The 24,355-nt window shown below is 41.7% G+C and overlaps 1 protein-coding gene across 2 annotated transcripts in view; it reads left to right on the top strand.

Annotated features, from left to right (window-relative positions):
• Positions 1-10,682: 10,682 nt before the first annotated feature.
• TMEM184B (transmembrane protein 184B) overlaps positions 10,683-24,355 on the top strand; it is a 32,967-nt gene continuing 19,294 nt past the window's right edge. Inside the window, exons 1-2 of one of the 2 annotated variants that reach the window (XM_079993873.1) lie at positions 10,683-11,009; positions 22,496-22,726. In XM_079993873.1, coding sequence (XP_079849999.1) covers positions 22,523-22,726 — 204 coding nt within the window. In that variant the 5' untranslated portion in view covers positions 10,683-11,009; positions 22,496-22,522. The remainder of the gene's footprint in view (positions 11,010-22,495; positions 22,727-24,355) is intronic. The other variant, XM_079993874.1, reaches the window with a different exon arrangement.

Below are 24,355 nucleotides of genomic sequence, written 5' to 3'. Positions count from 1 at the left end.
TGGGAGCATCTGCCTTTTTCTTTCTTCTCCTCTTCCCCTTCCAACCTGGCTGTGATAATGTCATGTCGGCAGGAAGTTTCATCTTACATATAGCCTCCCTCCTGCTCTGTTTCCAAGTTCCAGGAAAAAGATTGGCAGGGAAGAGAATGTACACCATTTGTACACCTAAAAATAAAGCTGATCTGGCCTTCAGGTTCATAATTGATAGTGGTCTGATAGCAGAAGAGTCATCTGAAATGTGATTCTCCTGAAGAAATGCTGCCTGCGTTTTGGGCTTGAAGGAAGAATAGTGTGCAGAACTAGAAATCTCCAATTTGGTTCAGGGGCCCTTCACTTTCTATTCTTTTAGAGTTCCAGATGTTCAAGCCAGTACCACAAATACCAACAAACTCAAAACGACACTTCCAAGCCTGCAACCGTGAACTCCATTAGAATTTAAATAGCGTAATTGTCACAAGTTAAAGAGCAAAAATGTCATTGAGCACTAGTAATTTCGGTTCAGCCATAGAAAGCGTGTGATTTTTAAGCTAATGCTGCTAGACTCTAAAGCTGAATCTGGATGCACATTTTTAAACCAAAACTAGCCAGGCAATTGCAGATTTATTGAGAATATGTCATTTGTATTGAGATTGAATCATCTCTTGTTGATGCATTTTCGACAACCTTTTGCTTTCAGCTTGGGTTAACTTCATACAAATTCAATTATTGTAAGCAACATTTTTTTTAAAAAAAAAAAGATTAGTAAGTTTAATTATTTCTTTACACCTTATGATATCCTAAAGAAATAATTTTCTGTTAATTTATAAGAATGGGGCATGCTTGCTAATATGCTGTTTTTGTGTGTATGTGGAAATAGGGAGTTTTGAATTCTTTCTTAGTCATTAAATTTGATGGGGTAGCACTGAGAGCCACCATTCATAGTTTGGAACATAAGAAGCTGCATTTATACCAAGTCGTGACTATTGGTTTATCTAACCACGAATTGCCTCTTGACTGACACCAGCTTTCCAGTGTCTCAGGGCAAGGTCACTTTTATGTGGAGGTGCCAGAGACTGAACCAAAATCTCATCCCTGCAAAGTCCCAGTCCTTTCTGCAGTTGTGAAAATGATAGAACAAGAATCTGAAAAGTTTTTGCTGAAAAGCAGTACAGAAATAACCAGGCTTCAGTTGCGCACCTTGCTTAGCTCCAGTGCCCATGCTAAAAATATATCTCCTGGCTAGAGAAGAAATCGGGTGGCATGCAACGTTTGGGTTGAGACATTTTGTGTGAAAGTGATTGGATACAGTCTTTTGGGCTGGATTCTCTTTGAACATGTACTGTGGTTAGCAAATCTGTATTCAGATGTGGGACTGTGCATCAGAATTAAAGGTGTCTAATGTTTACTTTATTGAAAAGAGGCATTAACTTATCCAAAGCATATTAGTGCAAAGAGCTATGAGGCTTTCTTTCCTTCCTGGTTTGTAATCTACCGTACTTGGAGAGATGCTAATCCTAGGATGCTGTGTTTAGTATGGGAGAGGGCTCCCATTACTGCAGTAGCTTGTACCAGTGGCAGCTGTGGGAGCATTTTGGCTTTGTAGGGCTGCAATTTTTAACCTTGCTGTTTCCATCACAATAGGACTTCGTACAGAACCTATTCAGGAAAGTGTGCCATTACATATGTGCAGAGTGCCATTGTTTTCCTCTTTTTAAAAAACCACTCAATTATTTTCTGCACATCTATGGACAGGGAAAAAAGTTTCCACATAAGAGTGCCCAAGTATGATTTCCAGTTAAGATTGACACCATACTACATAAGTTTTTTAATTCATGTATTTTCACCTACATATTTCATTGCCAAAAATCTAAACACACACAGCTTTTTTAAAGTGAGGAAAACCTGCCTCTGGTTGCATGACATTTTCTTCCCCACAAAAAAAAAAAAAAATCAGTTTTAACTATTATTTACCCAAAACACTTTTTTCTTCCAAATTATAAAAGAACAAAATATTCCAACCAATAGACAAAAATGATGAGTTCATATGAACCAGGGCATCTCTGAGCACAGCAAAACATATTTGCAATGCATGGCTCAATTCTGAATATGTGAACTGTTCATTTCTGCTCATTTGCAGAGTTCATCACAACCTCTTCTATCTGAGATGTGGGGGAATATATTCTAGGTTTGGGGAATGACGTGGAGTCACATCCAGACACCATTTTCCTCAAATGCAAAACAAAAGGAAAAACATAATTATTATAGAAAGAGGCTAGCAGTCGCTCTCTTGTAAGGTCATAAAACAAATACTAAACAAAAAAAAGTTCTTCAAAGTAGAGAACACTTGCTGCTTCCTTTCAGGACTTCAGGGAAAGGGCTCTGGCCGTGCTGGTGGATCTTGGGTTCTTGGAGAAAACAAAAGTAGATACAAGTCTGTTCGCTCCTGTACTAACCTGGCTGAAGCGAAGCAGGTCTCTCTGTGTTGTTAGTGCTTGTGTGGAAGACTGAGTGAAAGCCCCTTTAATGTTTCCTTGTGTTCCATAGAAGAAGAAGAAAAAAGACCTTTTGTAATTGGGAATGGATATTCAATTGTGAAGGCAGGCTATGTCTTTATAGCTGTGTAATATGGCTTGTCTTCTCTGAAAAATATCCAAATGGCCATTGGGAAAGGATCAAACTCCTTTACACAAGAAGCTTGGGTGTCTTGTACTACTTGATCCTTTAAAAAATGTTCCTATTATGAAATTTGGGAGAAGGGCATATGTTGAGAGTATGGCATATACTTGGTATCATATCAGTTCTAGGCAGCACCAGTTGAAAAGGTAATACAAGGTGAGGGGCTGGGAAAGACCCCTGCCTGAAACTCTGACCAGCTTTGCCAGTCAGAGCAAGCAGCACCAGATTAAACAGACTAATCTAACTCAGTAGAAAACAGTTTTGTTTAGTCATATAAAATTTATTTATTTTAAAAATATATTTGGACTACTTGGTTGGCAAGGCTATGAAGGCAATGTACAACCAGGAGAGTCAATTAGCAACATAAAAATCACCCTTAAAATAGAAAAAAGCATCATTTTAAAATGGCATGACATTTCAGCCAAACAGATCAGACCTCTGATGCTGGGCATGCTATACTTAAAAACCTAGAGAAAAAAGGGATTGGGAGGGTCAGGAATATGGTCACACATATATATATAGCAAGTGGGATTGGCCCCAAAACGCTGGTGGAGTGTTCCTGCTCACTCTTCCGGTCAGCCATGTCCCCCCCCCACCCGATAACCCGTCCTATTTTCTCCCCCACAAACAGCATTCTTGACCATTGAGTGCATTCATTCCTCCATTGGGCTGTTTCTGGGGATTCCCCCAAATTAGGACCTCTGAACTTTGGAGTTAGAGTTAGGGAATGATTTAAATTTAGGTGCCATTTGGACTGGGGATTTCCTAGTGCTTACTAAATCTTAAATGTGGTGGTTGTAGTGTTGATTTATCTGTGTTATATATACATTAACCTGGAATCTGCTCTGGTGTAAGGCAGAGGAGACATTTTTAAAAATGGATGAAAAGGAAATGTGCTTTTATCATTGTTAAAATATCAAGCAAGAATTCCTGGTGCATACAAGTGCAGCTCGGTGAAGCAGATGGCTTTCTAAGAGAGACCATGGAATGGTTCTCTATAGATATCAAATTCTTAATTTGAGAGAGGCCATTGAGGATGTTTTTGGTATATGGTAGGTGTGCAAGTAGGGCATGTTGAATTTTTCAACTTTCAAATTCAAAAAAATGAGGGGTGCTAAAAAGTTGTAACATGACTTGGGAATTCAAAAGGCTAAATTGATATAATTTTGTTGTGCTTGGTAAACAAAATGACTAAAATTGAATACAAATCATTAAAAATGATTACCAAATACTTGCAGTTATATATTAATATTATTTTATTTATTATTATAATTTAGCACATTACCTGACATTTTCAGAAGGTAAAATTCTTTTGGTTCCATGAAAACAGTTTATGGTGCTGCTTCATCAAATGTAGACTTAACAAAGCTAAATGATGTCCAGTCACAAAAAGAATAGCAGGTTTGAGTTCCTCACACCCCAAAACATATTTTTAAGACCCTCCCCCTCACTGAAGAAATTTGCAAAAATTAAGTTTCACCCCCTAAAATCACACATACTGTGCAAGGTAGACAATTTGAGCTATGTTTCCTACAGAGTCCTTTCCAATGTCAATGATCATGAAACTGATATGGTATTATGCCTACACCCTCGTGCTCAGCTTACTGTTACACATCATCTCAATTCTATGTTTCCCATTAAACCTGTAATGCAGAGCTTGCTCTTGCAAGATGTTGCTGGAACAACTGATTCAGCAAGGCCCCACATTCCAGCAAGAGTTAGCTGGCTGCGTGACTAAGTGTGGCATCAGTTGTGAGATCTGCCAAGACCGCAATTATGAGGGTGACTTCTATGGTACAATCTGGTGATCAGTTTTTCTTACCAGGATGTTATTCTCTTCATCTCACTTTTATAGGATGGCTCTTAAGAGATACCAAGCCCTGGGCAATGGAGGAGATCTTACTGTAATAACTACCAGATGCTTTAAATAATAATTTTGTTTCTGTCTTGTCTCTTCATAAGTTTGGGAAGGGTAATAGTTCTGATTTTGTTTTGTTTTTAAAGTTTCAATAAAAGCTCACATGTTTCTTAATAGAAAAGGTCTTCCAAATTGGCTCATTTCACAGAAATAGCTTAGCAGGGTGCCTGCACTTTTTGCTTCATAACTTTCCACGAGGGCTTGATATGTGTTTTTTGTATTCAAGAAAGCTCAAGAGTCTGGGAGCCCAGCCTGGGGGTACCAGTGCAGGTCTTTATATGCTGTTGACCCTTGAGTAACAGGCGGAGCACTTGATTGTTTATATGATGCTTTTGTATCACAGTGGTTTCAACAACTGCCAGGTTTGTTGCATATTGAACTAGCAACTTTGAACTTATAATTTCTGAGGATATTTGATTTGCATTTTGATTTTTTAAATGCATATATGTATGTGAATATTGTTTTGTTTGCCTTCCTTTGGGAGGAAGGATAGGTGAAAAATATGAAATAATAATAATAATAATAATAATAATAATAATAATAATGCAGTATTAATATATTAAGCATATTACACACACACATATGGCTTGGCAAAAAGCTGTTCTAATTGTTTCAGAAGTCAAAGTTTAAAAATTGGGTCCCAAACAGTGGAGAGAGCTTCAAGGAGTCATTATCCAAAGCAATCCCGTGTAAAGGGATTAGTGTGAACACTCACAGATCTGCCTTAACAGCTTCTATAATGCAGATGAAGCATGCATATTTGCCTAGCTAAAGAACAAGGAACTGATTTAAGGTAAATAGCACTTCAAAGGAATAGAGAATGTATCAAGATCAGCTGGATTTGGTCAAATTCCCAGACTTTGAAAAGAAAGAGCCTGAGCATTACTAAAAGCCCAGAAGGGTTATGTGCTGTGTGACCCTTTCTTTTGGCATTAAGTCACTGGTTGGGCACGTGGGGGTGGAGAGGAGAGGCGACTAGGGCTGAACCTGTCAAGCTGCCAAATACCAGCTGCTGTTGGTAGTGATGAAGGTTGCTGTTACCATTTACCAGCCTTTCATCATTACTCCTAGGGTAAAAGTAAAGGTACCCCTGACTGTTAGGTCCAGTCGCGGACAACTCTGGGGTTGCAGCGCTCATCTCGCTCTGTAGGCCAAGGGAGCTGGCATTTGTCTGCAGACAGCTTCCGGGTCATGTGGCCAGCATGACTAAGCTGATTCTGGTGAAACCAGAACAGTGCACGGAAACGCCATTTACCTTCCCACCAGAGTGGTACCTATTTATCTACTTTCACTTTGACATGCTTTTGAACTGCTAGGTGGGCAGAAGCTGGGACCGAACAACGGGAGCTCACTCCGTCACGGGGATTCGAACCGCCAACCTTCTGATCAGCAAGCCCTAGGCTCAGTGGTTTAGACCACAGCGCCACCCGCGTCCCGACTCCTAGGGTAGGTTGCCACAATTACAACACAAACTGCTGCAAGTGTCATAGTGTGATGGAGCAGGGATAGGAAAAGGTGGGGGAGCACCATTATTTCACAGCAAACACAATGGTATCTCCTGGGGCGCTTTTTGCCAATCCTCTGCACACAAATGTTTTTGTCAGAAGCCTACCAAATAACTTAAGCAGAGCATGATAGAAGTTCTATAAACATGCACTGCCAATTTTCATTTAAATTTTTTTTGACAGTTCATATTTTAAATCTAACCATTTCAAAAAGAATGGATGTGTCTTTTTGAGTCCACCAAATCGTTCATCAGGCTGGATTTGACCAAAGTAAGAAAAAACAGATTTGGTATCTAGAAGCCACTATGTCTGCATTGGTTTAAAATTCATTTTAGTTGTGTACACTTAGATAAGGGCCTGGCTAAGGGTGTTGTCAGGAAGAGCACCTACATGTAGATAACAACCCTTGTAGTAGGAATAGGAAGAACTAAGCTAATCTAGCCAGGGCAGTACTACATTACAATAAAATACATGTCAGTTTGTGTGTGTATTTTTCTTCTCATTGATTTTTGATGATTATTACATTTACATTACTACATTGATGATTATTTACATTTACTTTCCTCCAAGAATTCAAGGTGGCATACATAGCTCTGCACTTCCCTTTTTATCCTGGCAACCTTTTGAGGTGGGTTGGCTGAGAGATAGTGACTGACCCAAACATGAGCCAACAGTGTGACGCGGCAGCTAAAAAAGCCAATGCAATTCTGGGCTGCATCAATAGGAGTATAGCATCTAGATCAAGGGAAGTAATAGTGCCACTGTATTCTGCTCTGGTCAGACCTCACCTGGAGTACTGTGTCCAGTTCTGGGCACCACAGTTCAAGAAGGACACTGACAAACTGGAACGTGTCCAGAGGAGGGCAACCAAAATGGTCAAAGGCCTGGAAACGATGCCTTATGAGGAACGGCTAAGGGAGCTGGGCATGTTTAGCCTGGAGAAGAGGAGGTTAAGGGGTGATATGATAGCCATGTTCAAATATATAAAAGGATGTCACATAGAGGAGGGAGAAAGGTTGTTTTCTGCTGCTCCAGAGAAGCGGACACGGAGCAATGGTTCCAAACTACAAGAAAGAAGATTCCACCTAAACATTAGGAAGAACTTCCTGACAGTAAGAGCTGTTTGACAGTGGAATTTGCTGCCAAGGAGTGTGGTGGAGTCTCCTTCTTTGGAGGTCTTTAAGCAGAGGCTTGACAACCATATGTCAGGAGTGCTCTGATGGTGTTTCCTGCTTGGCAGGGGGTTGGACTCGATGGCCCTTGTGGTCTCTTCCAGCTCTATGATTCTATGAACTCACACAAGGAGTATCATGGTCTCCCAGGTTGCAGTCCAACACTCCAATCAATATGCTACACTGGTAGTCAGCTGAATTTGTGAACTAATTCCTGAATCCTCACCGCCCGCCCCCCACTGAAAAGTATCTGGATGGGTGTGTGATTTTGATTACTAAATACTGAACACCATTATGCAAATTGACCATCCGCTGTAATGTCTCTGCATGGAGGATTTGGCTGAAAATGCAAAAGATTGCAATATGCTAGCCAGTTCTGTCACTACCTGTCATTGTATAGTAGGGCAACTCACATATGCAATGACTTTTTAAAATGGAACATGCTCCAGAGGTGCCACAAAATAAATGCTGACTGATTCTAGACAGCAGCTTCTATTGAAGTTAAAGGAACCTTTGAAAGTCAGCAGGAGGTGACATCTGAATGCAGACAGTCAAGTGGGTGTGTGGATAATCTGATAAACAGCCACTTTTAAGTGGCTGTTTAGGTAATCTGAACGTGTAAGGTGTTTGGGTGGACAACTGTTCTGATGAAAACGGAGAGAACATACTAATTTTAAAAATGCATGTTAATATAAATTATGTGTAAAAGGGGAAGAACAGATTATTCCCGTAGAATTTACACAGCAAGATTTGCGGTAATTGTGTGTTCAGCTAAAATAAATGTTTTAGGTCAGGTTTCCTCAACCTCTGCCCTCCAGATGTTTTGAGACTACATTTCCCATAATCCACTGGTCCTGCTAGCTAGGGATCATGGGAGTTGTAGGCCAAAAACATCTGGAGGGCCGAGGTTGAGGAAGCCTGTTTTAGGTACTATAAAAGGTTAAAAGGTAAAGGGCCCTGGACAGTTAAGTCCAGTCAAAGGTGACTATGGGGTGCGGCACTCATCTCGCTTTTAGGCTGAGGGAGCTGGTGTTTGTCCACAAACAGCTTTCCAGGTCGTGTGGCCAGCATGATTAAACCACTTTTGGTGCAATGGGACACCGTGACGGAAACCAGAGCACACGGAAACGCTGTTTACCTTCCTGCCACAGTGGTACCTATTTATCTACTTTCACTGGTGTGCTTTCAAACTGCTAGGTTGGCAGGAGCTGGGACAGAGCAATGGGAGCTGATCCTGTTGTGGGGATTCGAGCTGTCGACCTTCTGATTGGCAAGCCCAAGAGGCTCAGTCGTTTATAGACCACAGCACCACCCTGTATATTGTACTGTATATTGCACTCTGCAACATATTTATAGGAAGGCATAGTCTAATATAGATATAGATGCTGGAAGTGTAATGCTGGAACTGCCTCACCGAGGCATGTGATATGGGCATGTCCACTGGTATTTTCTTTCTGGTCAGAAGCCATTGTATCAATTTTGTATTGGCAAAATCATTTATATTTGTGTATGTCCATGTGCTCTTAAATTACATTCCTGTAGTATGGAGATGTTTTGTGAGACTTTGTGGTCGCCAAAAGACTTCTACTCTGAGCATAAAAGGATAAACACACAGCATCTCTTACACAAGACCTAAACACTCTTGCTACATCTGAACACACTTTTTTTTTACAAACACCAACTTTATCTGGATACCTATTTGGACATTTGGAGGGCATTTATCAAATTATATGTGTAAACAAAGATGGATGTATGGATGGTTAGGTAAAGGTAAAGGGACCCCTGACCATTAGGTCCAGTCGTGACTGACTCTGGGGTTGCGGCGCTCATCTCGCTTTATTGGCCGAGGGAGCCGGCGTACAGCTTCCGGGTCATGTGGCCAGCATGATTAAGCCGCTTCTGGTGAACCAGAGCAGCGCACGGATACGCCATTTACCTTCCCGCTGGAGCGGTACCTATTTATCTACTTGCACTTTGACGTGCTTTCGAACTGCTAGGTTGGCAGGAGCAGGGATCGAGCAATGGGAGCTCACCCCGTCGCAGGGATTCGAAACACCAACCTTCTGATCAGCAAGCCCTAGGCTCTGTGGTTTAACCCACAGTGCCACCCGCATCCCTGTATTATGTTGTTAATGTGAGCTGTTAGGTTGTTGTTTTGCTCCACTCTGTACACCTTTTTAATTTTTCTAATTTGCCATTAAAAAAATCAATTTAAAAAGACTTAATTGGATTTACACAGAAGGGTAAGCCATCTCTTGGAACAACTGACTGCTTATGTGTATGCAGCGCCAGAGCAGTCTCATAGCATGTGGAATGTAAAATAAATGAATAGTGAGAAGACAATAACTGGAGAAACATAATAGTAAACATAGCAACAGGATGTTGAAAGGGGTGTGTGTGAGTGTGATGGAGAAATCCCATCCGCCTCTGCAGCAGGCAATCTTAAGCACATTCCTGCTTTTGATACATTGTGTTGTATTTGGATTCAAGTAACAAACGGTGCCCCCTAGCGTTTTGTTGAAAGAGAGACAGCAAGCAATACTACCTTTATTACTCCAGCAGTCAGTAAATTCCTAACTCCTTTAAGGCAGAAAACCTCCCCCAAATATTATTAGACAAACATTTCAAGAGCAAGCATTTCCTGTCTACTGATGGTCTATTTTTGCTGCCGAAGTTTTTTGTTCACTGAACAAATAAATGTCCAAAGTTGAGAAAGGGATTATGTTTTGAAATATAAGGATATTTTTTTAAAATAAAATTGAGATTATAGTGAATTAAAATAAATAAGAAAGAAAAAAGAGTAGAAAAAAGGGGAAAGAGAATACATTTTTCTTTTTTTTTTAAAAAAAAAAGCAGAGGAAAACATCCATAACAAAATAACCATAAAATATAATTTTATGGATGGGGAACTTTTGGCCTTCCAGATGCTCTTCGACTCCCGTCAGCCCCAGCCAACGTGGCCAATGCAGGGGTGATGGAAGTTGTAGTCCAGCGACATCTGCAGGGCTAAAAGTCACCCAGTTAACCGCCTATGGCTCAGAATTCCTAAATCCAAATCATTCCGCCCATTCACACGCACACGTGTAATGCTTGTCGATGCCAGCTAACCCCCCCCCCGGGAGCTGATGGTACTTGCCAGCATCATCAGGGAGGGCCCCTAATATAGAAAAAGACCAGCTGCTATTGTGCAAATGGTCAGAACCCGCAAGTCCGGAGCTAGAAACAAAGTGCGGCGCTGGAACGGCGGAAGGAAAGAAGAGCGATTCTGTCTCTTTAAGCGGCCGCCGTCGCTGCTGTTCGGGCGGAGCTTAGAATCTGTCTGTGGAAGGCGGGGGGACGGGGACGTCACTGTCCCTGAGGCCACTGGTTACGTCACCGCCTCGCGGCTCCTCCTCCTCCTGCCTCTCTGGCAGGAGCGCGCGCTGGAGAGAGAGGGGCAGCCAGCTAGCCCGCGAGCTTCGCGCCTGCGCGGAACTCTTCGTCTGCCCAATCTCTCCCTTCAGCTGCTCTCTGCCCCCCCCGCCTCCCTCTGTTTGGGGCCGCAGCAGCAATAAGCCCGAGTCCGGGGCTGAGAAGCGGCCCCGCCACGCCAGGTGTTCGCGACGGAGCGGCTGCGCGGCCACGGAACCCCCGGCCTGGCCATGGTGCTCCTGAGGGCCTCTCGTCCAGCCCGGTCCCCCGAGTGACGGGACTGCCCCTGCCGCCGGAGGAGGAGGAAAAACGGAACCGGGAGCACGACAACCCCGCCAGCGCCAGTCGGTGAGAGGAGAGGGCGGCTACTGCCGGGAACGGCGCCTTAGGGCACAAGTGGCGCGGCCAAGGGAGCCACGGGGCACTCGGGGTGACGCCTGGCAGGGGTGGCCCTCGAAGCGAGAAAGGGGCGTGAAGGCGTGTGGTGCGTTAAGGGGAACGGCCCTCGCCCCTTCCCGCAGGCCAGGTGGCAGCTCAGTGTCTCGCAGCGTCTCTTGGGTCCTGGTGGCATGGCCTAGAGATGGTGGCCCCCTGGGATGTGGCTTCCAAGGGGTGGCATCTGCCACGCCGTCCTGTCTGCCACCATATATGACATCAGGTCCTTGGGCCTTAGCCAGTGGGTGGGGTGCAGAGTGTGATGGTGGGGGTGTTTTGTTACTGTAATTTACAGTGGTACCTCGGGTTAAGTACTTAATTCGTTCTGGAGGTCTGTTCTTAACCTGAAACTGTTCTTAACCTGAAGCACCACTTTAGCTAATGGGGCCTTGCGCTTCCGCCACCGCAAGATTTCTGTTCTCATCCTGAAGCAAAGTCTTAACCCGAGGTAATATTTATGGGTAGCGGAGTTTGTAACCTGAAGCATATGTAACCTGAAGTGTATGTAACCCGAGGTATCACTATACATAAGTTTACGGACCATCTTTTTTCTACTTGGACGTAGGCAAGGTGACTTGAGCGCATAACATAGCGGTAGTCCTAGGTGCCGCCGTCGTGCCACACGGTGCTTAAATAACACAGCCTTGTTGGGTGAGGATGAATGTGGGCGTTGAGCGTTGTGCAGAAATGGGTAAGTGCATGCAGTTGTGGGAGATGTGGCACATTTAATGCTGGTCAGTGTCCTAGTGATGGTGCTAAGATGTTGAACGTGGCAAGAGTGCTGTAGAAACCCAACTCGTCCTGCCACATCTGGCACTGAAAATGGGAAGAACACAGTAATGCTTTGCTGAATAGCAGAAACACATAGCATAGTTTGAGCTTAGTTTGCGTGTGGTGCATGTCATCTAGAGTGGCCTTACGGTGCTTTGACGCTGAATGTGGCACTAGGTACAGTGCTGTAATATGGTGTGAGCTTAGTAGCTTTAGGAGGAGGAGTGTAGTGCTAAAGTGTGTCTGATGAGTAGCATATCAGTTAAAATCTAGCATTTACAATAAGCTTTAAAACTAGATGATATTGGCCAAAGGTTTTATGAGTTTACAAAGCAGGTTTGAGGCCCTAAGCTATTTGTGTGGTTGGACGTCTTTGTATAATACAAATTATTAGATACTTATTAGATAAGTATGTTCACCTTATGTTCCATCAACTTGTGTTCACTATTAAATCACTTTCCTTTTTGCTTCTCTTTCAGCATTTCTTATTGCTGAAATTTATGTGCAGATAGTAGTAGGGGGCAATTTGAAACAGTCATCTATGTTTAATTGTAATTTACATCACCCTCTAAAAGACTGTTATGCATTATTTTTTTCCAATGAGAAATTAACTCCGAGCCAGGTAACACTTCACTTTTGAAATTTGCTACTTTGGCGAAACATACATCTGGTGTTATCAGTTGTGAATCGTACAAACACATATGCATGACTATATTTTCCTGTAATTCTTGGCATCCAGGAAAGGATTCCTTCTTTGCTATGTGTAAGAATCTGCCTCCTTAAATAAAGTATGCACCATTTATAGATAATGATTCCATGTGTAATTATGACCAAATTCTAAAAGTTGTGTGGATTGGTAGTACAGTATGTATTTTGCACAAGGTTCATAGCTTGTTTTTTTATGAGAGTGCAGAAATAATTATTTTGTATCTTCAAATGATGGAGTTGGCAATTCCATCTTGAAATGCTATGGGATGTTTTGTAGTTCTGCAGTATTAAAAACATGGCATCGTTACTGTGGAGTTCTCTAGTATACAAAACGCACGAAGGAAGACTGTAATATTTGTAGCCTCCCTGTAGACTGAATAGGGTGTACTAAACTTATATTGTTCTATAATTTTTACATGCAGTGTGTTACATTTTCATGCTTAATGTAGTTGAGCATCTTCAGTTATTTGAAGAGTAATTTGAATGGAATGGAATGGAAATTAATCCATTCAAAGGAGTGAATTGCTATGTATTATTTAGTTATAAATCGTCTGATACCTAAATCCTAGGAGCAAACCTTAGTTGTCAGTTGCAGTAACTCCTTGAAATTGCTGCCTACTATCACATAGGATGTTGAGGAAAAGGTTTGAAGGACAATAATGAGTTATTATATAGAGCCTAAGATGTGAAGGCAGGGGCTTGATTTTCCCTGACCCATCCATGCTTACATATGTTGTCGCTATAGGACCACATCATCTTTTCAGCACTCCTTGAGCTGTAGCTTGGTAATAGAAGAGTAGATTCCTGCCAAGTTAATTAATCCTGCCAAAACCCCTTGGGTGTCTTTAAAGAAACTGATCTATAAGCAGTCGCGGTAGTAAAATGGAATACATAAAGCTTTTAGCTACAACAGCTCTTAAAATATGATATTGAAAATAATATCTAGGAAAGCATTTCCAGTTTGAGTTACAAATTGGAGAGGGAGAGGGATCCTTCCAGCGACAGGAAGTCACTTTGTCAAGAGTAGTCTGTTTTAATGTGTGATTCTTGACTGCTAGTACTTGTGATCTGGCTCAACTCAGAGGATGTGCTCCTCTCCTCCATTTACTATTTTTTTTTTTTTTTTTTTTGCATGAGCGTTCACTGCAGAGTGTTCATAGAGCGTTGGCTTTGTTTTTCAGTGCAAACCGTGACTGGGAAGGCACAGATCACCTTGTGTCCAGGGAGTAGCACATGAACACTTGAGTCTGTAGTGCAGCGTGGTGATCATTTTAACAACCCCAGAGGGATGCAATTTACAGGAAGCAAAGAGGGGAGGGGAGAATTGGTGAACACATTTCACCTGCTGCACAGTACGCTCTTTAAAATGTAACAACTGTAATTGGAATGAGCACCCCTTTAGCCTTGTGGTACAGTATAGCAAACTGTTCAGGAATGGTTGTCATATTAGTGAAAGCTACTGCACATGAGATGCGGAAATGGCTTATGCTTTTGCACCATAAGGTGTATGTGGAATGCCCTAAGCTGCTGTATCATGCAGCAGTTCCATATGTTCTCTCTTTTGCAAGTGAGTTGTTTCCATGGCTTCTCCAGTTTTTGCTGCATCTGCCTTATCTATCAACACTGCTCATTGGTCAAACTAGGACTAATGTTGTTACCACCCATCCACACTAGAGCATAAGCCTACAGGCTTTTAAAAGACAATGTAAGCCATTGTGTGATCCCTTTGAGACAGACATTTAATGTTTTATTACAGACATGCTTTATCTCTAACTGACCAATGCTGATCAACTCCCTTATTTTGTGTAGCCTTTTTGTGTGTGGTAACTTTATATTAAATATTTATTGTAAGGTTCTTAGAGATATCTATGCTTGTGAACTGTTTATTGGTATACTGAAGTTGTAGAAACTTAAAGATCATTGGATTGTTCATTCTTAAACTGAACCTCAGGAACACACATACATAAGTCCTCATATACCTAAAAGGAGTGATAGCCCTAGTGAGACAAGCACTATTCAGATTGTTGTTGTTTTTTGCATACTATTTATACTAGACCATCTACATATGCATAATAGAAAGGATAGATCCTGGTCTCAAAGGGCTTAAGGTCTAAAAATAGACAAAAGCTTGACAACAGAGGAAGGAGTAAAAAAAAAAAATGTTGCTCTTTCAGTTGCAAGTACTTTCGGAGGGGGGGTGTATCTTTGCAGAGAGGTAGGAAAGAATTAATGTATCTCTACCTGTTGGAGAACTAGAGAGCCACTCTCCTGCCTCTGTGCGCCAGTTAAACACTGAGATGCGTGTTCATAACTAAAAATGTGATTGAATGGCATGTCATTGATGTGTGATTCCCCACCTCCCATTAATATGTTAAAGGAGTCCGTGTTGGCTGCCACAGCTAACAGAGCAATCCCTGTGCACCTATGTAGTTGAAAGCTGGTGAAGTCACTGGTTCAAATCTCAGCTCAGTCACAGATGCATTAGATGGCTTTTGGTGGGTTGTCTCAGAAACAAAATGGGCAATACTCTGAATGAATAGGATACAAGTGAAGCTTTATCTACTTTCCTAGTACATTAGTGTATGAAAATAATTTTTCACTTGCAACTTTCTATTGTTATTTCAAATAAATCCCTTTTAAACTCAGCTCTCACCTCTGTCTTTTCAAAACTTCAACGTTCAAGAAATGCTACTTCAGGGCGATATGTGCCTCCCTTTCCCTGAAGAGCTGCATGGCAAGCAGCAGTGAGATCATGGGTATGAGGCACATAGTGTGCATAGACTAATTCTGGTACCAATTCTGGGAAGGTGACCCATCCTAGAACTGCAGTGTTTGATCCTATTTTTCAAAGGACGAGTGGTATGCTGGAAACAGCCTCCTCCCTTTCCTCTTGTTTCCTGTCTCATTCCAAAAAAAGAGTCTCGCTGTGGTATGCTGACCTATTATAATGTGGGTCAGTCCACACACACGCATACACACACACAAAAGATGGAGAAGGAAACTGAAGAAATTAATAGAGCAGAAAAACTCTCTTGGAGAAAGATAGTTGTTCATAGTAAAAGGGTTTCATTGTTGATCTGCACATCTGATTTAGGGTGGATGATGGGTGTTTGCAAGTGAATTGGTTGACCTGGTATAGGACAATATTTAAGAACAAGGCAAAGGAAGGAATAGACTAAAGGTGCAGCTACAGGGATGAGAAGAAGGGGCTGTTTTCTGTGAAAGTAAGGTAAGGACAGTTGCACTTTCCCATTCTAGAATAAACCGAGAAACTTAAAATCTGGAAATAAATGTCTCCGATCAAAATTTTACAGAACTGTTCAATATATATTTAATTAAAATGTTGTAACTGTTTAGAACTTATCATTTACTAAAAACAGTTATTCATAGTCATTTGTTTTTACCATTTACAGTGGAGAACTTTTTGTTTTGATAAAAAGAAAGACAGCTTGAGTGGCGTTTTCTGTCTTTTGTTTCACTGAGCATACAGCCAGCTGTTTGGATAAAAAATGATGAATAGGCAAAAATCTCATGAGGATTTGGGCTATTCAGTCCCCCACAGTACGACTACAAAAGCTGTGTTTGGATGATGCTTTGTTGTACTGATAGCTTAATTATATCACTAATAAGCAGCCTTCTTCAGTGTGGGTGAACAAAATACTTATATGCGTACCAGAAGCAAAAGTAAACTGGCATGGAATGAGATCCCAAAATATATGAGGCAGGTAAAGAGTACCTGCTGATGTTCTAGTTCAGGGACCTTACTCCTCTCTCTTTCCCAAGACTTCACTTTGTTTTTATCTAAAGAGGCAGTAACACATTAACCACCAATGAACGCAAAACTTAAGGTATACAGTAAATTAACAGAATTTTAAGGTAAAGTTGGATTCCCTTCACATTGACACAGCAGCTCATTATACTGAGCATTCTTTTGCTCCGAAACCAAAGTAAGTACAGCCTTGCCATCTGCTTGGTTATTGGACTTCTGTTCCATGTGCCATGATGTCATGACATATGACACAACAGCCCTTGAGGCAGTATATCATTCTACAACATTGTGTCAGATGCAGGACCTATCATTAGTCCCAACTTAAACATGAAGCTCCTGTATATTACTTTATATGTTTGACTTTCCTTCTCCCCCGCTTCTCAGAATAAAGAAAGATGCAGTGATGATGTTGCTTTTCAGACCCATCTTAAGTCAGGACATGATCGACACAGAATTATAGAAAGCAACCTGGAATCATAGAATCATAGCTTCAGCACTGTACTAAAGGAGAGCTTCGCCTAAGGCACTTCAGCAAGGCATTTTAGCATTTTGGCACTGTACCAAAGTTGAGGAAGAGGTGACACTAGCAGCAGGGGGCTTGTGCAACTACTGCTTTTTGTGTTGTCTTCTTCTTCTTCTTCTTCTTCTTCTTCTTCTTCTTCTTCTTCTTCTTCTTCTTCTTCTTCTTCTTTTTTAAAACGGTAAATGACCCTGTAATGACCCTGGTATGGACTGGCAGATGGATATAAAGCTGCTATTATTATTATTATTATTATTATTATTATTATTATTATTAACACAGTTATATTAAGACTCTTTTAAAATTGTAATTTGGCTTTAAATGAAATTCACATTTAATACAAACCAAAAGAAAGTCTACAACTTCGAATCTCTTGAAGCTATGGGTGTCAATCAAACATGGAACCTGTGCCATGATTCTTTTTCATTCTGACCTTGGTCTTCAAAAGTGATTTGCTTAGTCCCCCTCTCTGTCTACAGAGAGCACTGCTCAGAAAGTGAGAACCAGCACATTGAATTGCCTCCAGAATTCCCCCTGCACCAGAATGCCCCCTGCGCCAGTTTTCAATACTTGCAAAGAATATTAAGTTACTCCAGTCCGTTTAGATATGCATGAATTAATGGTGTCAACAGTTTCAGAATCGTGAGTAATAGCTGTGTATTGAATAAAAAAGGCATCCCTAGCCACAACAACAACCTTTAGACCTCTAGTTTGTGAGGCTAATTAGGCCCACCAGACCTTCCCATTTGGACTGTGAGGCCCATTTTGGCCAAGCCTCACCCACCTGCCCAAAACCTGATGCCATATATGGTGTCAGTTGAAGTGCAGGTAAAGGCAGAGCTTTGACAAATTCTGGATGGAGGTGCTTGGAAAGCCCCTTGCACAGTGTTTCCTAAACACTGGCTTTTGCTCAGTACTTCCCAAGTATCTACAATCAGCTGATTGCTGCACACACATTCTGTTGCCCACACAGTTTAATTTCAAACCATGCAGGCAAAAATGAAACACCTGACATCACTGTCACCTGCTGGCTGGAAACAGTTCCCCACTCTTATGTTAGGAGAGCGACAATTCCTTGAAGAGGTAGACCCTCATCCTCGGATAGGTCACAAACCTGAAATATATGGTGACCTGTTTATTTATTTCATAAAATGTATACACTGCTTGATTGTAAACACACACACAAAACTCAAAGCAGTTTACATAAAAATTGACCTGTTGCTATGTAGAGATTGTTGGTATATCTCTGGTGGAATGAAAGTGTGTGCTTTTTAAAAAAATAATTCAAAGCAAGGGGGGGGGGAATATTATTTGAAAACATACCACACATTCTAAAATTTTTGGGGATGAATGATATGCTTGACTGCTTTATTAGTCAGATGCATTCTTCACTGGTTGCATGCACTAGGGGGCAGTGTATGTTTCATGTGTTGTTTCTTTGCATTTTGAATGCCTATCTAGACACCTGCCATTTGAAAATGCATTTTCCCTTACATTTCTTAGGGTTTTTTTTGGTGGGGCCGGAGCTGGGCCTGGCGGGGGTGAGGGGGAGTGATTTGTCCACTGGTGCAGTTAGGTAATTTTACACTCTGGTTTTCATGTGTAATCTTTTGTTTATTTAAAAATGTGTTAAGCCAGCCATGCTATGTTTGGAGGTGTTCCCGCTCATTCTCTTGAGTTGGGCCCTGGACCATTGCCTGAATATTATTTTCTGATGGCACCGTTGGGTTTGTTTTGCTTTCTTCTAAAATCTTGGCTTGCACTTAGAATAGGGTATGTAGATTTATAGGTTCTGTAATCTGTTTAAATAATAATAACACATTACTGTATCTGAAGCACTGAGAACTCTCTCTCTCAGTAATCTTTGCCACAATCCTTGCAAATGTTATCATATCCATATTGCAAACAGAGTTGAAACTTGAAAGATAGTGGTTTGCCTAATAATCAAGCTAAGTTTCAAAATCACATTAAGGCAAGGATTTTATTAGGACAACCTAAGCAGCATAAAATAGTGTACAGTACATGCTTTTGAGTCCTCCAGAACTTTTCAGAAGAAAGGTTTGACTTCAGAGCTGTGTCTCTTCAGCTGTTTCCTAACCATGTTTCAAAAGTCTTGATTTTTTCAAATAAGGTTACTGCCAAGTAAGTAATCCTATTTGAAAAAATCAGGACTGCCAAGTTAGTAGGCATGGAACGCAGGTGGCGCTGTGGGTTAAACCACAGAGCCTAGGGCTTGCCTATCAGAAGGTTGGCGGTTTGAATCCCGTGACGGGGTGAGCTTCTATTGCTCGGTCCCTGCTCCTACCAACCTAGCAGTTCAAAAGCACGAAGTGCAAGTAGATAAATAGATACCGCTCTGGTGGGAAGGTAAAGGGCGTTTCCGTGCGCTGCTCTGGTTCGCCAGAAGCGGCTTAGTCATGTTGGCCACATGAACCGAAAGCTGTATGCTGGCTCCCATGGCCAGTAAAGCGAGATGAGCGCCGCAACCCCAGAGTCGTCCACGACTGGACCTAATAGTCAGGGGTCCCTTTACCTTTACTAAGTAGGCATAGGATTGCATCTTTAAACTACCACTTTAGCACTAAGAATGGAAAGTCCAGTTCATTCTTTTGGGCTTCTTGATAGAAAGGCTCTATTATAAGAAGGTTTTTAATAAAGCGTCTGTTATAAATTGCAGACGAATCCCCTGCTTTGGTATTTATATCTAGCAGTCATGTGAATTGATCATAAAGGGGAGTGTTTGTGTAGACTAGGGTTGGTGTGTTGTTGTTTTTTTAAACTACCCTCGTTTATTGTAGGCATTGCTGTGATTTACAGTAGATCTTTTTACATTGTAATAGGATTGGATAGCCTTCTCTCCTCAGCCTCACAGATACCTGATAATTTCTTTCACCTTTTCATTCAAGCTTAATTGGCTAGGCATACATCTGTGGTAAATCCTTCCTACATGTGTATTTCATAAGCTTAGCAAAAACCTCTTACTTGTGCCCTGTGGTGTGTAGAATGTTGTCAGACGGAAACCAATTTTCTCCAGACTCAGCAGTAAAGGTGTCTCAAACTCCACCCTGTTTTCAGTTTCCTGAGTGTCATCTTTTTCTATAGAACTTTCCTTCCTTCCTTCCTTCCTTCCTTCCTTCCTTCCTTCCTTCCTCTGCTTCAAGAACATCTGGGTTTTTTCTCTTTCCAAGTGCAGTCTTTATATTATATTTAGCATTTCCACAGATCTCCCCTCAAACCCCACTTCTCATGCAAATGCAGACCTTTTGAGTTTGCTTACAACTGCAATAATCCCTGACCATTGGCCATGTGGCTGAGGTTTATGGGAGTTGGGAGTCCAACAACATCTTGAGGGCACCAAGTCTGGTAACAGTGGTCTATACCAGTGGTTCCCAATTAGCTAATTACTGAGGGCCCCCTGTTTTTCAAAAGCCAAGCCAGAGACCATCTACTTTTTGAAAATTTTGATAATTCTATGGTAGTTACCTCTGCAGAGCAATTTTTTGAATAAAATATGGGGTAGCCCCTAATAAGCAAAGGATTTTAGGTATATTAAAAAACACACTAGGGCTGAGCAATATCTGGTTTTCAACATCGTGATTTATCAGCAGCTAAACATCACGATAGTCTGATATATCACAACGTCTGAAATTGGAGATCAGGCGTGGGGATGAGGGAAGGAGCAGCAACAGAGGTCCGGTGGGTAGGGTGCCTGCAGATGAAGGAAGAAGCAGCCACGGAGATTGGATGGGTGCAGGGAGGAGAGGAAGCAGAATCACCTCCACTGCATGGTTTGAGTGGGAGGGGATGGAAATGGGGGTATGCATCAAGCCATCGAACCAGCAAAGATGCACATCCACTGTGGCTGCTGTTGCTTTCCTGCTGACTGAGAAAAGCTGCTTCGCCTCAGTGCCAGGGGAAGGTAGTGCTACAGTGCCCTGAAGTGAGGGCCATCAGCTGCCCTGTTCTCCATCAGTGTGAGGGGAAGGCAGCACCTTGCAATCTGCTGCCCTGTTTTCATCGTGAGGGAAGGCAGCTCAGATCAGCAGCATATTGGCGGTGCCTTGAAATCAGCTGCCCTGCTCTCCCTTGCACAAGAAGCAACATATTGCTGCATATTGCCAGGTCAAAATCGTTATCACAGTGGAATTTCAAAACTGATTTTGGCCAATATATTGAAAAATCACACGGTGCTAAAACAGACCATAAGATTTGTGATATTACCCGTGCAAAAATGACAAAAATTTAGGGGGGGGGAGGAGGCAAGGATTGGGGCTGCAGACCCCCTGGGTGTGTTCCGCAGACCCCTATTTGGGAACCACTGGTCTATATACTATCTCCTTGTTCTTTGTGCACTATGGGGGTTTGTCAGTCTCGCATTGTTTTCAAAATAGCTTTGTGTTCCCTGCAGAATGTAAAGTATTTTTACCATTGGGTATTTTTATCATATATTCAGACTGGGTGGATATTTCAGCAATGAGAAAGATGTATTAAAACAAACTGAAGTAGGAATGGTTATGTAACTAGAATGCCGGCTGGCCCAGCTAGAACAATCAAAAGATCTATGTTGAAAGGGGACTCTCCACGTGCTTACCTTATTTGCTCTTTTCTTGTAAGGCCAGAGGAAAACAAAATCACATGTTGATTCTTTTTATAGTCTACTGGTCTGGTTGTGATAAATGAAAAAACTTCATATAGAAATACTTGGTTCTCCAAAAATTTTCCTGCTGTGTGTATCACTTTTGTAATTCATGCATAGTTATGCTTCATAATTTCAGTTTAACAACTTAGATAATTTACCTATTGGCTTTTCAGTTCATCCCCCCACTTCTTAGAGACAAGAGTACTTGCTTATAATCTCATTTCCAGACTACTTGATCTTCTTCACTGCTGACACTTTGTCAGTTTTTGAATTTGTATAGTGAGCGTAGCTAATGATAATGAACATTTAATCCATAAATGTTTGGATTTTTTCTGCTCAGTTGTACTTCTGATTCTGTCAGAACAATCAGAGTCAGACGGGAGGTTTTAAGTCAGTACCAGGCTGGCACATCTATATATTGGTTGGGCACACATATACCATGTAAAGCCAATACATTACTATCAAGTATTGGTGCTTTTTACTACCTTCTGTTCTGTATGAAGTTTTTGCTTCATGGGGTGACTTGAGAGAAGAGATCACTAGATGGACAAACAGCCAGCTTCTTCCTGCGGTCTCAAAACAGTCACCTTAAAATGTTGTGCCCCATGTTTTTGAAAAAACTTATTGCAGCTCTTTGTATAAGCACTTAAGAAAGGAATAAAATTGAATGTGTTAATAGAGTATCAAAAATGCACGATTATTTTAGGCAATGTTCCAGAATTCTCTGCAATTTAAATTTAGAACTGCTTTTCACATGTCTGACCCTCTTTCTGACTGTTCAGTGACAAAATAGTAGCTGTGTTTGATACCATAAGAATATGAGCGATTTCTCCCAAATTATTCCTGTTTACCTTTGCGACTGAAGGCCTTTACACTTGACAGAAATGTTTAGCAAAACTCTGGGATACCTGTGAGGTGTTCTGGCTATGATAGGTTGTTTCTGCTATTTTGAAACTTTTCTGTCTCTCTCTCTATATATAATTCCTCTTTAGATCTGAAGGACCCACAACTCTGAGGACATGATGATCGTAGTGACTGGAGTCATGTCTGTGCCTGAGCTAGGCTCCCCAGCCAGCACTCCTGCTGCAGCCCCCAACTTATCCTGGATGTCTGAGGTTGGCACTCCCACTGCTATGGAGCAACCAATATTCCTAATGACTACAGCTGCCCAGGCCATCTCAGGTTTCTTCGTGTGGACTGCTTTGCTTATTACTTGCCATCAGGTAAGCAAAATAAAATACTTCTAGCATTTTGAATGGTACTTTGTAAAGGCACCTTTTCTACTGCAGCCAGAGAGAGAGAGAGAGAGAGAGCTGTTAAATTTACTGTGCTGACTACAGTTAAGCTTGCTGAAGCCTTACCTGTTCTACTCTCTGCAATCATTAGATCATGTAGAGTGGATGGAGCTTGTTGCCCAAAGTGGTTACTGCTACTTCTGTTTTAAGCTACACTTTATGCAATATTATGGCCTGTAGCATACATGAGTAATCTCCAACTCCATTTGCACAGTGTATACAAGTGCACCTATGGATTAACACCATTGAACAAGCTCCCATGTAACTTGAAGGAGAGGAGAGTGCGTCTTTACTTTAGTTGTGATACGGATGTTTATCAGGTAGAATATATGTTTGTCAGGTATTTGCTGTGGTGCGATGAGTCTGTTCTCATAGAGTAGTAAGAGTGGAAATGATGTGGCTAAAACAACTAGAGTATGGAGGGTGGGGGGAATGCAGGACTTTGCTGTCCCATCCCATTGTGTGTGAGACAAGCAAACCTCAGAGCTGTTCAGACAGTGCCAGCATGTACATAAGGCTGCAGCTGCCAGGAAGCTGTCTACAAATTAGTCTCTTCTGCTCGCCATTAAGTTCATGGTGCCCATGTCTTGCCTAACAATAGATCTAGGCAGTAACTTGTAGGGAAAAGCGGGACAATGTCAAAGCTATAAAAGATCAAGCATCTTTCCTGTCAGACTGCTAATACTATGGGGTGGATTGCTGTGATAGGCCCTGGGGCCTTTATTCCAGAATCCTAAGTAGTAATTAGTCCGTCAACTTCAGAGGTATGCAGACAACACACTTCCCTCATAGCAATGCAGTTGATTGGCTTAGGAAAGATTTACATTTAATTGTGTTTCATTGGGGTGGGGGTGGGAGAAGGCTATGTAATGATGATGTGCCATGATTCATGGGGTTTAATAACCCTTTGGCGTTATCTTCCAATTTCATAGCTCTGCTTGTTCTTAGCACAAGGAATAAACAGCCATTTATCATTTTAAATTTCTGCCCAAAATGTCTGTCATGATGATGAACACGCTGTACAAATGATTTCAGCGAACCTGGTTGCACGGTGAGGAGGAGGCGGCAGAGGCATTTTCCTCTCCTCCTGCCGCCAGCTTTTCTGCTGTAAGACTTGGCTGCTGTATTTCATCAGGTTGGTGGGTGACGGTACAAACCAAATTTAGCATCCTCTTTGTAATGCTGTCTAATAGTGTCCTTGTATGATGAGTAACACATGCAAACCCTACAATTTCATCAACCTGTGTTTAACACCTGTGGGTTAATGAATAGATAAGTGACTATCCATTGGAGAGCTACAGAGCATTATTGAAACTGGCTGTGTGAGATTCAAAAGGGGATTAGCTACTTTATGAATCAGAATAGCAGCTTACCTGACATTTACTTGGGCAGCAACAATGAATCTTATTAGTTCTTCTTCTTTAGAACATTAATTGGTCATCTGCTGCATGTCTGTTGGAATAGCGCCATCTGATCTTGGTGTGTAAACAGTTGGCCCCCAGAGTGTACAAAGGGAGAGTTCTAGTCTTACAATCTGTGTTGTTATGGAATTCATGG

Source organism: Podarcis cretensis (assembly GCF_951804945.1).
Source record: "Podarcis cretensis genome assembly, chromosome: 10".
NCBI classification, from domain to species: Eukaryota; Metazoa; Chordata; class Lepidosauria; order Squamata; family Lacertidae; genus Podarcis; species Podarcis cretensis.
Note: the sequence above shows the minus strand (reverse complement) of the source record. Positions and strands in the feature narration are given on the sequence as shown.